Source organism: Hoplias malabaricus, chromosome 3, assembly GCF_029633855.1.
Source record: "Hoplias malabaricus isolate fHopMal1 chromosome 3, fHopMal1.hap1, whole genome shotgun sequence".
NCBI classification, from domain to species: Eukaryota; Metazoa; Chordata; class Actinopteri; order Characiformes; family Erythrinidae; genus Hoplias; species Hoplias malabaricus.
This window is the reverse complement of record NC_089802.1, coordinates 7,461,652-7,479,168: the sequence shown is the minus strand read 5'-3', so window position 1 is coordinate 7,479,168 and position 17,517 is coordinate 7,461,652. Positions and strand designations below refer to the sequence as shown.

The following is a 17,517-nucleotide window of genomic DNA, read 5'->3' as shown; positions in this document are numbered from 1 at the left end:
TATCTTTGAATTACACCGTGCTGGTTGTATGCGAAGAAACAATTCTTTCAATCCTTTCCTAATCACATCCTAACATATATTGCACATAGTAACCGATATTAATCTTTCTCTTTCGTAAAGAATGGCGGCCCCAATCTGTGTGATCTTCCCACGCAGCTCTAATAAAGAGTAATGAGACACCTCTTTGCTACCATCTCATCCCCATGTCTGCATCTAAACTGTCATTTTAGCACTTACGTCAGTGTGTGGCCCAGGAACCGCGGCATCTGTAACACCTAGGGCAAATGACAGAGAGATGGGTGAGCACAAACACACACTTTAAGCAAGCTGGGAATTCTTGAAGAGAACTCAATGACACCTTACAGTTGAGCTCGCACTTCAGAGAGTTAGCTCATTGTATGCGTGTAAGACAATCATTGTTTTATTTAAGAAATTAATGCTCTGATTGGAATAGTAATCGATTCAGAACACAAAGCATAGATAAACATTGAGTACACTAAACTATAAATTATATAAACTCTTGGAAAAATGGAAAAGTTGTGCTAGAAGTGTTCTTTAGAGCAAGGAAACAGAACTCGGATGCCAAAGTAAGTGCTGGGGAGCCAATGCAGAACACAGAAACTTCTTAAATGATCATTTAAACTGTTTTTCTCTATGGTGTATAACAGTAACCAGAGTTATTTTATTATATAATTTATTTATTTTTGTCAAGAGAATGTTTTCAATACACAAAAAGCTTTAGCACTCTTGCTCTGTGAAAAATACAGCAATCATAATGTCTGTTAGGATTTCAGTGTCTGTTCTATTCTCATGATCAGAGGATGAGCAGCTATCTGCAATTCATTTTCCATTTCATTCCCTTCAGGATTTAGATCATGACGTTCTCAGTTTGGGTTTAGAGATGTTTTAGCTTCATGTGAGACTGAATGTCTCCCAAGCTCTAGGTAATCCCTTGCAGACCCAAATTAACCTACAGTCATGTAATAATACAAGCCAGATTTTTGTTGTGTTGTGATTGCTGTCTGTCATAATCATTTGGGAACATCAGCCTATGAAACATCTGTTTGAATAATGGCAATAATTAGTAAAACTTTAAGCTATAGATTGTTTTTACTTAATCAATGACGTTGCCACCTTTGTCCCTGTTATGGTTTATTTACCTTATGACTTGTAGCATATAGCAAGTGATACTTTCAAACATACTACTCATTATCGGAGATTTGCTCCATATCAGCTCACGTTAATCTGCTTCATGAATCAATGCTTTGGAACATTCCTGACTGGCCTGTTAATGCCATGATATTATACCAGGCCAATTCATTTTCTGCACAGCAGACGGTCAAAATCACTTTATTACAATACGTACTTTTAAGTCACTGAATGACAGTAAGAATAACAACAAAGTATAACACTATTTCTAGTAAGGGCAGCACGGTGGCGCAGCACTGTCGCGGTCACACAGCTCCAGTGGACCTGGAGGTTGTGGGTTCGTTTCCCGCTCCGGGTGACTGTCTGTGAGGAGTTGGTGTGTTCTCTCCGTGTCCGCGTGGGTTTCCTCCGGGTGCTCCGGTTTCTCCCACAATCCAAAAACACACGTTGGTAGGTGGATTGGCGACTCAAAAGTGTCCGTAGGTGTGAGTGTGTGTGTGTGTTTCCCTGTGAAGGACTGGCGCCCCCTCCAGGGTGTATTCCTGCCTTACGCCCAATGATTCCAGGTAGGCTCTGGACCCACCGCGACCCTGAACTGGATAAGCGCTTACAGATAATGAATGAATGAATGAATTAATTAACTATTTCTAGTACACATACCTGAGTGTATAAAAGGGGATGTCTACAATTGTGGGGAAACACATTTTCTCTGGTTTGTTTACGTTCAGAAGCTCTACATTTTTTTTTTTAATGTGAAATGGTCTGTCTGTGAAGAAAAACGACTGTTGTTTGAAGGTGGCTGATTAACTTGTCTGGAAGTTTTTATTAACTGCTTGAAATACCACAAGAAACTCATTTTTAAAACGAGTTGTTTAGTTTTGTAGCACTTTCATTTAGGTAGTTATCCGTCTCCCGAATTTAAAAGACAATTCCATCTTAAGTTATACGAAACAGCAAAAATAAGTCAATGTTATCCACCTGGAGCAGGCATAGAGCATAGAGCAATATCCTTGGTTCGTGCTTTTGAATAAAAAAAAAAAGATAGATGACGTTTCTCTGGATTTGGACTGCGCATGCGCAGAACATCATGCTTGCGTACACTTCTGATAGCTGATATTTTATTAATTTCTTCTTCGAGGATAATTGTAAATAGACACAGCCCCTGTGGATGAACGGCATGTGTGTCCCACATCGCTAGCTGCCGCTAGGTGGTACTGTTGTCCCCCCGCCGCAAAAAGCCCTGTAGGCGGGACTGTGACTCCATTGGCTGCCACTGTAAATGACCGACAGCTAAACTCTGGCTGCTAATTGGCTAAATAAAATGATGACGAATGAGAAGCGCATTTTCTGTTTACATGTGGTATCTGCCCTTCCCTCTGGCTGATGGACATCAGCATCTGTTCAATAGGCAACGCGAATTTTAGTGTCCAAATACGGGATGTTTTAAAGGCTAAGCACCACTTAATGGACCTCCATGAATATTTCACTTTATTTTAGTTACTGACAGATATAAGTATGAATTAAAATGAAAATAGCAGCTTAATTTGCTTTAAAACTGACAATTTTATTAAATTGACGGAAAAACCCGAGCTCGCTACGGAAATTCTTGAACTGGTGGACTACAGCTGAACAACGCCGCGGTAAACGGTCTTTTAAACCTTATTCCTGGAATTAGTAAGAAATAACATGTTTTCTGACTATCAATAAACACTCAAATAGGAACTCCACTGTATTTATTTGTTTGACACTTTCATAGAGCTGGTGCTTAGCCTTTAAGGTATTTTTGACAACTCTATTCTGCAGCGAAATTAGGGAAGTTCTGCAGAACTTTAACGTCTTTAAATATAGGGCACCTCCAAAACCGTTCGTCAGTGATCACCCACAACTGTCCCGGACATGAAGCTGAATTCAACGGCTTATTCGTTGGCATTTTATTAGAAACCTCCACATTAAATATAGCGCAATTGCTTCTCCATTTATGTAGGCTCCACACGTCCTACAACAACAGTGTCACCAAGCGGTGCCTTGTTCACCTGGCCACATTTGTGGATGAGGCTGCATTTGTACGGAGGACCAAACCTGCTGAAATTAAAATTAAATAAATAAATTACTCAGTAAATATAATTTCCTCCAAAATAATGATCATTCATTCATTCATTCATTATCTGTAACCACTTATCCAGTTCAGTGTCGCGGTGGGTGCAGAGCCTACCTGGAATCATTGGGCGTAACGTGGGAATACACCCTGGAGGGGGCGCCAATCCTTCACAGGGCAACACACACACACACACACACACACATTCACTCACACCTATGGACACTTTATGAGTAGTCAATCCACCTACCAACGTGTGTTTTTGGACTGTGGGAGGAAACCGGAGCACCTGAAGGAAACCCACACAGACACAGGGAGAACACACCACTCCTCACAGACAGTCACCCGGCGCGAGACTCGAACCCGCAACCTCCAGGTACCTAGAGCTGTGTGACTGCGACACTACCTGCTGCACCACTGTACCACCCCAATAATGATAATAAATATATTTAAAAAAAAAACAGAAAATATTAACTAAAACCTTACATAAATTAAAATGTCTGTTTACCTGCATGTGTATTTAATTTACTTTCGCTCTCTAATGTGTTTTATATATTATATATATATATATATTATGTATTAATTTTAATATTTACTTTACTCATTCATTTATTTCCCAGTGTATTTTTTTCCCTGTTTTTTCTTGCTCTTATATGATCAGGGGGCTATCCATCAATTCAGTGATGTCACAGAGTCTAAATATTCTTATTAGTGGATCGATGCACAATGCCATAGATCAACTGTACATGTCTAGCTCCATCAGCGTTATGGAGCTGCAGGAGACACATCTCTCTATATGCAGCTCCTCTGTTCCAGGAATGGAGCTGAGGGAGACACTGCTCTCCCTACGCAGAACCTTTGCTCCCAGAGATGGAGCAGCAGGAGGCACAGCTCCCTCTGCGCAGCACCTCTGCTCCCAGAGAAGGAGCAGCACAGTCAGTCCACCTGGCAGCTCACACACATCAGAATGAGCTGCGAATGGGCAAAAAGTGCTGCCAAAGACACTTTTGCTTCCTTTTATGTTGAATTTATTAATTTATCCTGAACTGAGATCACATGTTTAAGGCATTCAGCTTTATTTAAACAGTAAACACATCTATGAATGTATGGCATAGGACAGAAGGTGCGATTGGACCCATGAAATGGCGTGGCATCACTCTTAACAATTAGATACATACATTTCATTGATACAAGCAGCCAGTTCTCTGAGCAGATCCGACACCAACATACGCCCCAACATTTGTGCTCTCAGACACTCTTATTAGAATCAGCTGCTCTGTTCTGGACTTCACTGCTAAGGGTGAACGTGAAAAACATGCCCCCTTCATTAGCATATAGTGAGGAAGAAATACATAAATTAATAAATGAAAAAAGCATAAATAAATTAATAAGTAACTCAAACAAAAGTAAAAAATATACAGAAAAAAATAAAATGTATAAAAAATATATATGAATTAATAAAAAAAAGTCAATAATACAGAAAAATATATTGAATAATCAATAAATGCACACAATTAAAGAATCCGCATTATATTTTACACCCCCCGGATTTATTTATTTGTTTTTGGATTTATGTCCTATATTAAGTTAGTTATTTATTTATTTAGTTTTTACATTCTTTATTTCTTTGTATGGTCCTCCATACATTTGTGTGTGGATCGAGAGAAATGCGAAAGGAAAGTTTCAAAATCTAAAAACCTGCGAGAGGAAATGAACAAAAATATGTCACGGAAATCAGGCGAGTGACTTGATCCACCAATGCAGATAAATACATTTTAAATTTGAGACTGTGACTTTAAAACTATATTCTACGTAAATTTAAACAAATATATATATATATATATATATATATATATATATATATATATTTCCACATAAAATGATGCTATATCTATGAAAAACAAAAACATGTATTTATGAATTTAACTGTATTTGTACAAACTGCAGATGGTGAGACAGACTGGGATATGTTTATTTGTGAAGAGTGAAACATATGTGTGACTGTTCTTTAATTTGTAGATTAACATTTACACATTTGTCAAGTATTTTGAGACTTTCTCCATACTCCCACCCCTAAATACTTTTCTACAAACGGTTGTAAGAGTTTATTTTTAGCAATTTGGTGGCATCTTTTAATTTGGCTGGAAACATTAATCTGGGCATTTCATTCATGTTTTTGGTCACTATCCAGAAAAGAGGGTTAATGCATATTTTAACGTTACTTTTAAAATCTTTGTTAGTTCATTGTTATTAAACCTAGTGCAGGCTGCTTCTAATCTGTGTCTAAATAGTGATCATTTTGATGAATTGTTTTGATCACTTTTGTTCTCCTTTTTGTAACTTACTGTCAACTAAAGTAGGACACTTCATTTCCCTATATTTTATAATATATATCTATAAAATAGTTTTACTTCATTCTTCATGTTTCGGTTGTCTTAACGTCTCACGCCAACACAAATTACAAGCATCGTTTTGTCTTAGCGCATTTTTCAATTGTAAATTATGTATAGTTTAACACAAATTATCATGACAAACGAGCTTTAGGAGCCTTTTTACATTTTATAGAACATATCAAATATTTTCCACATACGTTTACCCCAATGTTTGTACCAATGAAAGGTGCCTAGAACCGTACAACACGTTCAAGAAAAACTATGAGTATATTTATCTATTTCCCATGCATTTGCCTTAAGTTATGACAAAGTTTCATATGGCTTTGTCATCCCTTCAAATAATACAAGACACAGCCTGCAACACAATTCAGATTAGAATCACACAAAAGAATTCACTTATTTTCTTAAACACTTCATCACACCCATGCTTTGAAACTGACAGCAGAGTTCATAGTTTATAAATGTACAATTTCAATTGCTATCTGTCTGTATGTGAGAGAGATAATATGAGTGAGAGAAAAGGAGAAAGAACATTGCTTTGACACAAGGTAATGTGTAATACACTCAACTCGTCATTTGGAACAAAACATAAAGCTTGACCAAAAAACGTAGGCCTTCAGCCTGTCCAACTTTACAAGCAGACCCAGGATAGAATAAAGCTGAATCCTCTGGAACAGAGTTTCGTCAAGGAAATTGAACATTATTGCAAGTTATAACAGAATAAAACAAGATTATAACCTCCAACATAATCAAAATAAGTCATTAAGACTAAGGCATCATCTTCAGGAATGTTTAATGCCAAAACATATACACAACAGGCCTTAAAATACATGCATGTAAGGTACATCAGCACATCTTTATCCTGTGTCCACAGGGGACAGGTAACTATAAGAAAATGTATTGACAAGCGTGTTTACAGATCCCAACCCACTTGAGTTGTTAACCAGTAGAGCTAGTGTTGAACAGGATGCCAAGCTGGGGTTTTCAGCACAGCAGAACGACTTGTACAGTAGCTGAAAAGAATACGGGAGGTGAATCAGTCGCATGTGCGGCAATTTCAGCTTTCGTCACACATTTACAGTAATTTACTGACTTAGAAAAAAAAATCTAACATAAAAATCCTTCATTTTCAAAGTGAAAATAAGACAAAATCATCGACAGGGAGAAAAAAAGACTTGTTTCTCCTGCACAATTTGTATTTATATTTTGATACAAAGAGGAAAAAGGGATAGAGACATGGATGAATCCACAATACGGAACCATTCTTACCATGAAAGCCTGCGAGGGTGTGGCTATGCTCTGGCAATATGGGCCTATATAGTAACATGCATATTGGAGCCTAACCTGGAAAGAGATATGAACAGTAGATAAATTAAAGCTCAGAACAAACAGGGGTCAAATGGAGGACAGAAAGACATTTCTGTCTTTTAGGCAAGCTGAGAAGTGATCAAATGCAACAGGACTTACGCGCCCTCTTCTGTGAGCAGTGCCAAAAACTTCTTAACTCTGTATTCAGGGTGCATCTGAAAAACACACATACACCACAAAGAGACAAGAACAGCATGTGAAGGAATTCTAAAGAAAACAAGAGGGTTAGAAAGCAGGAAAAAGTGTTTGGCAAAAATGGACAACATTCTTTTGTATTGCCATTTTCTGGAAAATCATAAAGCGTCAAGAAAGTGCTAAACTATGAAGTTCACTCAGGAAAATGCTAGAGGGTTTGGAGGAGTGTGTGATTGTGTGTAACTAAACAACTAGAGAGTACTGAGAAGGGGAAGTGTCAGGACAGTGGATAAAGAGCTGTTGCTTCATTAAAAAGTGCCAAAAGAAGGCCAGCGTTCATTCAGAGCCTGCAGAGAACAGCAGCAGCATGGACAGACTGACAGACACAATTGTGTCCAAGCTCTTCTAATCCAATTGAGGAGACAAAGCAACGGGATTGGAATATGGATATAGCTCAGAAGTGCTAAAAAGCAAATGTGTTTAATGTCCTCCATATAGTAAGTGGGTTAATTGGCCAAGATATATTGTTGATGGCTGCCAAATGAATTTTATAAATGGCAGCATGCCCTGAATCATCAGGGCATACTCAAGAACTAAACTTCAGACACCAAACATGTCTTGGCAGATCAACTACATTTGTGGTCATTGAAAAATATGACTTTTCACTGAAATATTCCTCAAACTATAGGTTTAAAGAATACATCTGGATTCACACTTGGAGGCCAAGTTTGTTCAAGTATCACCGTACTGATTTCCTACAGACTCATGAATGTCATGAGCAGGTGATTGAGGAGCATTAAGAGCTCATGTGATCATGGCAGCAGAGGTGAGGTGCATAGGGAGGGATTAAGCAGGAAAATTATTGCCTGTGTACGCCATAACTTATCATTCACCTTGCCTGTGGCTGTTGGAGTTACAACTCAGAAGAAAAAAACGGGGGAAAAAAAGGGAATGGGAGGAAAAGAGGTTAAAACAGACAAAATCTGGGCGGGCTGTCACGTTTAAGCAATGTGGCTACGTGCAGCATGTCCCAGCAGACTTAGCTTCATACCTCTCTGGGAGGGTAAGGGGGGGACATACCACAGCAATTACCACTAAAGATCCATCACAAACAGGACTACAACTCATAAACAACACTACAACTGCCACTCAACTACACCACAACAAGATAACAACTCTCACTACAGCATTCATACAGGACTTCAGCTACCAAAATGCAGCAAAACCAACTGCGAAAATCTGCAGTAGCACAAGGAATGGCCTTTTCCTGATAAGTAATACCTACAAAGTTGAGAAGGGAGAAAAAGTAACGCTTCCAAACAAAGGCCTAAATACTACTGCCCTCATTGTGTGAAAAACCGTCACAAATATCCTCTTTTATTCAGAAGACCAGAGCTGAACTGATCAGTTTACTCAGTGAAAATAGACAGTATAGAGACAAAATGTCATATAGTATTCAAAACAGAGGGACTCTTCTAGTTCAGCTCTGAACACCAGCAGTGAAATGTGCAAGCTGCAGAGGGTTTTAGGAATGGGAGATAAGTGAACCTTGTTTACGTGAATGTGTTGAAAGCTTTACCCCAGAGAGAGCACATCTGGATTGCCTTGTTTTAATTATCACTTGGCACATGGCGTAAAATAATTAAAACTGATAAGTGACTCAAACCACACATGATTAACGGCAGGAGCTGTGACTCAGGGACTCGTCTAGACACACAGAGAAACTCTTAACACACACTTTCGCTCTCTCTTTCTCTCTCTCTCTCACCTGCAGGGACATTTCGATGAGCATCTGAAGCTTCTTAATGCCGAGCCACACTCCTTTTCCTTTAACTTCCTTAGCAATTTGTGCACGTTCATTTTCCTGGAAACCTCCCAGCAGCTTTTATACACATACAGAGACATATATGGAAACACACACACACAGTTAAATAACATGCACAATATGTTGTATGGGCTAGTTTGCATTAAAATGTAAACTATTTTTATAGCTTTTCAACACATTATTTTCTCATGAGGTATGTTATTTCATAATAAGCATATATTATATATTCTGAGAATGATTATTATTTCTCCATTAAATGATTCTGATTCAGTGGATTTCACCAGAGAACATTAGGAACATTTTCTCATGAGCATGCACAAGCTCGAAGAAGGAGAATGGGAAGGGGAATGGGATGTCATCACACTGGGTGCCAAGTGGATAAAGATTCAAGTTTACTCAATGTACAAATCTCCATTCCAAAAAATTTGGGACAGCATGTGCAAATAAAAGCACAACACAGTGACTATAAAACTGTATTTAAACTGAAACAAGACAAGATTTTTGCTTTAACAACTTATCATTATAAATATAAAATGATCAAATGGATACCTGCACTTTGCAAAAAAGTTGTAATAGGTAAGACAAGGAACATAGTACATTTTTCAGTCACTCACTCAATCAATAAAACATCTGAACAACAGGTGATGAAATCATGCTCAAATGTAAATGATGCATCTAGGGAAAGGCAAGTACTTCATGATCAATGGTGGGTCAAGCTCAATCCCTTCAATGCTACTGCATTAAAAACAGCATATTTTTGTGATGAACATCATTGAGGCTGCTTTTTTAAGACTGAACAAGGCTTGACGGACACCTTATAGAAAATATTTCCAGAAATGTTCAAGCTCACCTGAAATGAGCAAAGAATTCTGCTTTGAAAATGAAATCAATTTTCTGTTCCCAAACAATTGTTTTGTTACGGTACAACAAAATGTGATATACAGGAACTCTAGATAGTGTTTTAACCTTAAAGTTACAGCTTCAAAATCATTGTGCTGTTTCACAGGTTTGTAGAAGGAAGAAAAGAGCCTCTGAGACTGTTACTCTGGACTCAGCACTACAGAAACTGCACTATGTATCCTTTGAGGGGAAGGCAGGAAACCACCCCACCCCTTCATTTCAGGACAGTGCTGTAGGACAGTGTTCCTTTAAACAATGGAAAAGATGTGCCTTTCTCAATAGTTAAGGAATGTGTTGCAGGGATTGCAAATACAGTGGAACCTTTACCTACGAACTTGATCCGTTCCTTGACCCAGTTCATAAGTAGAAAAGTTCGTTTCTCGAGTCAATTTTCCCCATTTAAAATAATGGAAAAGCAATTAATTCGTTCCAGCCCCCACCCCGAAAGTCACCCTTTTTGCACTGATATATGTTTACAACACTCTCAAATTAGTACAAAAATACATGTAGCGTTACTAAAGATAAAAGAGAAATACAGTGGAAACAGTAATAAAAAATAAATAATAAAGTTGTAAGTGGTTACACATCGCTACCATGAAGACATGACGACTGGCTGGAGGAGTAACACAGGCACTGGCTGTATGACGGGAGGTGGGGGGTGGGTGGAATAACGGAGAGTAGGCGGGTGAATGTGGGGAGACGAAGCGTAGATACGGCTTAACTTAGCACGAATTTCGATGTCTGCTATTTACACTAATGCTAAGTTGCTAAAGCTACAATTTGCTAATCTTAAAAGCTCACTCAAGTTTGGGCGCTGGGAGACTCGCCTATTGGGGTCAGTGGCCATTTCCAGGCGCCGGCTCGGCGGAGCCTCGGGTTCGTTTCTAGAGTCATGGTTCGTTGGTGGAGGCAAAAAATAATCAAATGCCTGGTTCGTATCTTGGAAAGTTCGTTAGTATAGGTTTCACTGTATTTGTAAGAATACAGTAACAGTTGTAATGTAAACCATCAAATACCAGTTTTCAGTGTAATACAGGTCAATCACCATTTTCTTATGCACTAATCAAAGTTATGTTTATGTTACATGTCATTTCATACACTGCCCCAAAATTTGTTTTTGGAATTTTGATTTGTACTTTTGTTGTATGTCCTTAACTCTCACTCAGATGTAAGTCAGGGCAAGGACACACAAGGGAAATACTGAAAAACTGGTGAACCTTAAGTTCTAATTGACCTTTGTCCTTTTAACTAAATTCATTCTCTCAGGTCACACTGACCTCCAGGGCCTCGATCAGATGCTCTCCTCTGGCAATGTTAGGGATGTGGATTGTGGTGCTAAAAGCATCCAACATGCCCATCTCCTGCAGCACATCTTTTCGGCTGGTGGTGCCTAAAATCAGCAGCTTACGACCCTGTAACACAAACGATGAGCTGATTAATATAATTAGACGTGTTAGGAGCAGGAAGATACTAAACATGCCTCCAGACCAAAGTTGGGGACAACCACAGGGTGCAGAAATCCGGACCTGGAGGGCCAGAGTTCATCTACTCATATATTCACTAAAGTTAGCCTGTCACAGGTGAGTCTCAGCAAGTGAAAAACACAAAACTCTGAGGGGTACCAGACTTCCAGGACAACAGCCTGAATTTCCCTCAAAGGTATAATAAAGGTAGCAATTAAAGCCCACTAATTTTGCATAATCCACTGCAATGCATTGTAATAACCTCCAGTACATTTTTTACTCTTTTTTTGCCAAAACAATATTCTGGAGCTACTGTTTTTTTTATAATTCATGATTTCATAATGTCATAATGCACATATCTGTTTAATAACTGTGTTAATGGCATAACTGTGTTATTTCCAGGTAAATTTGTCAAGTTGTCAGTGCTTTACAAATGCAACTGATACCCTCTGATACCCTCATCAGAGAAAGTCATGACTCTCTTGCTCCAGAACCTTCCGGAACATTCCTGTAAGCTGGGTGAGGATGTGGGCCATTCCCAGAGGCCCTGGCGAGCAGAGGGGATTATGGGTCGCCCTCCTGTGGTGCAGGGGTTTGTGCCAGTGCATGTAGATGAGGTGCCACACAGGCGGAGGGCCTGCCAGGGTCCCCACTCTCTCACAAGCCCTTTCACTCCTGCCTCTCCTGATGGTGGACTCCCGCTGAGCTCACACACAGGCCCGGTCCAGAGCAACAGACCCACTGCCATTCAGTCCCACAACACAAAAACACCATACCACAAACAAAATGCCAACAACACACACCACCGCCTGTGTGGACCAAACGACAAGACCAAAAGCTCTACCACAACAGAGCAACACAACCTCCTGCTCAAAAACGGCTCACTAAGAAATATAGTTACACTGAATGAAGTCATTTGCAAAATCTGGTCAAATTACATATTCCATTGTCTTCTAAAGTAAAAAAAAAATACACACTGATTACTTAAACGCATGTTTAATGCACACTTACTGTGTATTTGCTTATTTCACATGAGAGTTAAAACCAAAATATTGCAGGACAACGCCACATTTCATATGGTCCCTGTATAATATGCAAATTTCTTGCATATGGCGGTATGCTATATGTTGCTAAGAAATAAACACCTCCAATTTCTGAGATCTCCTTCAATCCTTTTATATATCATTTGAAATGAATTAAATCCTTTAACTATAATCTTAATCTTTAGCTTTGATTCTTAAGACTTACAATGAAAGAAATACTATGACGTATTCTGCTAGAAATCATTTGTGTCATGAACGTATTACAAATGTGTGGTGCCACATCAAAGATGTACAACAACCAAAAGCAAAGGTGACCACTCAGAGTGAACTGGACTCAATATAATACAACCCAGAGCAATCAGACATTGATTTTCTGATATGAAGTGACACACAACAGCATCCAACACAAAGAAGCACATAAATATTTCTAAGATAAAGACAAAGCAAAGAGTGGTCCTGAGGAGAGGGTCTGCTGCCCCCTGTCTGTGGGGGCTGGTCATGTAGTACTTAATACATTAATATGACGGTGTGCGTAGACTCACATGAGGAGGTGTCTTCTTCAGCAGCACCAGCAGAGCTTGCAAAACTGAATTAGAGAAGCGAGGTCCAATGGGCACGAAGTCTAAGGGATGAAGAGACAACTAATGTGATTACATACACAAAGTACAGGACATGACATCACTGTCACAAGTAGATCTCAAAAAAAAGGAACAATATTAATTAGAGGGGGACTTCCATTACTTTCAGGAATTAAAGAAATTAAAGTCATGATTTTTTTTTATGAAATCAAATATTAAATGATGATTTTGGAAATCCAACATGTCACATTTTTAAAACATGGCTCGGGGTAAGACAGGAATGCCCACTGCACATTCTGTCTTCACTGTTTAGTGACATCATTTGCTGATAGGGAGTTTAGCTAATATATTCCACACCAATAATCCTCACTATGAGAACTTCAAAGCCCACCTTGGTGCTGTTAAACTTCCCTCAGCTCGCTCCACGAACGACACAAGTTCAGTTAAATGTATAATGGGATGTCACAGTGATTGCAAAAGAGTCCTACAGTACGTATAGATATGTACATGTCAAAATAACAGTCAGTGACCCAATCATCAGAGCATATGTTTGCTTCAGTGTAGAAGCATTTAAAACAGAAATGCACTTGAGTATTCAAACTGACTGAACATACACTTTAGGTCATGAGGGGGCCTGTGCTCTGCAGGCACTCACCTAAAAGTCGCTCAATATCATCCACCACTACACAGCTCAGCTGGGACTTGTAAGCATCATCAAATATCTACAGACAAAAGAGCATGGCTGTGAGGCACTGTAAAGAAACAGAACAGTCACTGTAACCAGATCTTCTATAGCTTTTTTACTAAGGGTTTGCCACCTTCTTGATGGCTTGGCACTTGGCAATCTCTGAGAAGCCGATCATCTTGTCTGGAGAGCAGATTTTAATGAAAGGGAACTGTGAATCCTCTGCAATTTTAGCTGCTAACGCTGTCTTACCACTGTGAGGTGGACCTGCAGGAAACAGCAGAAATTAATAACTGATTATACTTTGATTATACTTAATTATGTTAAAGTACTGTGAACATCCATTATGAACAATTATGTTAAATACAAGGCCATTTGGTCATTTAGTGCTGCTAGAGTTTGATAAATCTTCAAGGATGTTTTTAACACCTGCCAAAGTCGGTCTTAATATTTGCATCTTCTGCTCCAAGATCCAAGTAATCGCAAACACATTCCGTTGAGGTCTGGAATCTGGAGGGTGTTTTGTGTGTGTGTGTGTGTGTGTGTGTGTGTGTGTGTGTGAGTGTATCTATAGTAAGTCTACTTGTACTGTAAGAACACAGTGTCCTATTTGTGTGTGAGAGACGCACCCTCCAGTAGCACAGTCACCAGCGGTGTGCGTTCACTGTTTTTGGTCTGCTGAACCAGCAGTTCCCCATCTCCCTGTATATCTGACACAGCATTACTCCACTTCACTATGCCATTCAGGATGTAACTGGAGTAATCCTCCTGATTGGTTCCAAAGGCCTGCAGACAGGAAGTGTTACAGTGGGGATAGTCATGAACACACACATCAGAGTAAGATACAAGTTTGAAAAAATTCTCTGGAGAAAACTGGGAAGGGATGTCGACTACTGAGTGATTGTATATAACAAGAAAGAACAAACTCACAGGTTTGATGTCATTGTTCAGCGAAGCCCAGAAATCACTTCGGCTGACCTGCAGCTCCTGGGCCTTTTCTGTGTCCACCTCCACTTGAGTACTGGCCTGAACATACACACAGACACACACTTTTTACACATCCCTAATTTGATAAAGAAAGGTCAGTAAGGGAGAGTGTTAGTGCCTCCCCACCTGTATAAGCTCTTGTCAATAGGTTTCAACACCATCAAATATCAGACACGGGTGAATGGGCCAAGTCACTTCTACCCCTCTCTCTCTCTCTTTTTCTCATACACACACACCTACCTTATTATAATTGCACTAGTGATAGTGTCAGAGATACTCATCACACCAGAATAAATGAAAACTGAAGTCCTCAATCTGACTAAAACGGCACTAGGAACTCAATTCAGGACATTTACGATGAATAATGTAAATAAATTAATTAAATTAATAATTAGTTTTTTAAAAATGAGAGAGGGAGTGAAGGAGAAAGAGATGGAAAAGGGAAAAGCATAAGAAAAAGAAAAGAGGGAACAAAAAAAACCGGCAGACAGCTTTCAATGTTGGAATGTGTTGCATCATATCATCTCATTATGCTGTTAAAAGAGCAGTATGAGAACATAGCCTGGAAACTTGTCTCTTATCACCTATGAGAATGCATATGGAATTGCAGTTAAAGCACAAGACCCCACAAGGAAGAAAGAAACTTAAGCCCTTAATGTATCATACAATTAGCTGTCATTGTATATCCGGCAAAAAGATGCTCCCTCCAGCTTCAGAATTTGAAAAACTTTGTTCTAATTTATTAGCATAAAACAAGAGACAAAATTGAACACTAATATTAAATAACAAATCCTATTTGTGCAAAAACTACAATTTACAGCTTCATAAACGATCACAACAAGTTGAAAATTAATTCAGTAGCAGTTAAATTAAACAGTGTAAACAGAATAAACACTGCTGATGGAAGATTTTTTTTCCTACGCAGGGAAACTTTCAATCTTCTGAGAGCAGCATCTGAAACCCTTCATAAAACTTCACACCATTCATTATCTGTAAGGGCTTATCCAGTTCAGGGTCGCGGTGGGTCCAGAGCCTACCTGGAATCATTGGGCTCAAGGCAGGAATACACCCTGGAGGGGGCACCAGTCCTTCACAGGGCAACACACACTCACTCTCACACTCACACCAACGGACACTTTTGAGTCGCTGTGGGAGGAAACTGGAGCACCCGGAGGAAACCCACGCGGACACAGGGAGAACACACCAACTCCTCACAGACAGTCACCCGGAGGAAACCCACGCGGACACAGGGAGAACACACCAACTCCTCACAGACAGTCACCTGGAGGAAACCTATGCAGAAACAGGGAGAACACACCACACTCCTCACAAACATTCACCCGGAGGAAACCCACGCAGACACAGGGAGAACACACCACACTCCTCACAAACATTCACCCGGAGGAAACCCACGCAGACACAGGAAGAACACACCACACTCCTCACAGACAGTCACCCGGAGGAAACTCACGCAGACACAGGGAGAACACACCAACTCCTCACAGACAGTCATCCGGAGGAAACTCACGCAGACACAGGGAGAACACACCACACTCCTCACAGACAGTCACCCGGAGGAAACCCACGCAGACACAGGGAGAACACACCACACTCCTCACAGACAGTCACCCGGAGTGGGAATTGAACCCACAACCTCCAGGTCACAGTATTACTGCATGCAAATCAAACTTGTTAATGCTATTCAACACCCATTATAATCAAATACTGTGTGCCATCAGATGTGGTTTTCAAAAAATATATATATAAACGCAAACACACAGATCATGTTGATACTTGAGTTGTGTAAAATCAACAAGGTTTTCAGGAGGTGACTAAATATTTTCTGAAAGAGTCACTTGTCTGCTTCTGAAGAAAACAATCTAATTGCTTAATGCTGTCATATTATCCTCTGAAGCAAGAATGCATACACTTTACACAGCAGTACCACAAATTGCTGTAGTGTTCATTTGCATAATGACTAATAATACATACACACCTTTTGGAAGATGTCATCTTAGCTTTCCTGTATGCAAATATAACCAAGTATCCCCTGCCCCAGGCAGAACCCATAAAGATCAACAGCTTGGTGTGGAAACAAATCTTGAACTTCAAATTCAAAATGAGTGAATTAGGTTTTTCAGAACTTAAAAACTGCATTTTAATACTCATTGGTTTGTTATATATATTCAATATACCTCAATGTAGATCATAATTCCCTGCAGATTGAGTGAATTACAGGGTGAGTAAAGAAAACCTCTTGCTGAAGTCTAACTGAGATGCCACAGCAGCTAATCAAGGTCTTCTGCTGCCTCAGGTGTTGTGGATTAGAAACAGAGCAGCAGTATAAATGGCTCAGACACTGACCTTTATATGGCGGTTCATGGCTGTGGACTGAGCTGCTCGCACCAGGCCCTCTAACTCTGCTCCACTGTAGTTCTTGGTTTCAACAGCCAGTTCATTAATGTCCACATCTGAGGCCAGCATTTTCGACTGCTTCATCTTGGCCGTGTGGATGACGAGTATCTGAACACGGCCCGTCTCATCCGGTAGGCCTGAAGGACAGATAAAAAACATGGCTGTGTCAAGATTATTTCATTTACATTTGGCAATTCAGGTGACTGACTACAGTCCAATCGCACAGAGGTCTCTGAGCCAAAATGAATCTACAGTAAGCTGCACTCCACAACACCTTACCAATCTCCATCTTGACCTCCAGTCTTCCAGGCCTCAGAAGAGCTTCATCTATCAGGTCAGGTCTATTAGTCATACCTGAAACAAAGATTGATTGCCACATTAAACTATTAAAAACCAATGTTTTCCAGCTCTGGTCATGGGCTACTGTCTACACAGTATAAGTAGTACCCCAGGACCAGAGCTGGGAACCCCTGGCTTTGAT

General features: G+C 39.8%; 1 protein-coding gene across 1 annotated transcript in view; it reads right to left on the bottom strand.

The window, feature by feature from the left end:
• Window positions 1-4,314: 4,314 nt before the first annotated feature.
• The window catches only part of nsfb (N-ethylmaleimide-sensitive factor b), a 28,750-nt gene continuing 15,547 nt past the window's right edge, over window positions 4,315-17,517 (bottom strand). The window contains exons 11-22 of the mRNA XM_066665206.1: window positions 17,316-17,390; window positions 16,986-17,173; window positions 14,565-14,660; window positions 14,264-14,420; window positions 13,768-13,901; window positions 13,605-13,671; window positions 12,914-12,993; window positions 11,143-11,277; window positions 8,909-9,022; window positions 7,105-7,160; window positions 6,907-6,981; window positions 4,315-6,650 (exon numbers count right to left, since the gene is read on the bottom strand). Coding sequence (XP_066521303.1) covers window positions 6,951-6,981; window positions 7,105-7,160; window positions 8,909-9,022; window positions 11,143-11,277; window positions 12,914-12,993; window positions 13,605-13,671; window positions 13,768-13,901; window positions 14,264-14,420; window positions 14,565-14,660; window positions 16,986-17,173; window positions 17,316-17,390 — 1,133 coding nt within the window. The 3' untranslated portion in view covers window positions 4,315-6,650; window positions 6,907-6,950. The remainder of the gene's footprint in view (window positions 6,651-6,906; window positions 6,982-7,104; window positions 7,161-8,908; window positions 9,023-11,142; window positions 11,278-12,913; window positions 12,994-13,604; window positions 13,672-13,767; window positions 13,902-14,263; window positions 14,421-14,564; window positions 14,661-16,985; window positions 17,174-17,315; window positions 17,391-17,517) is intronic.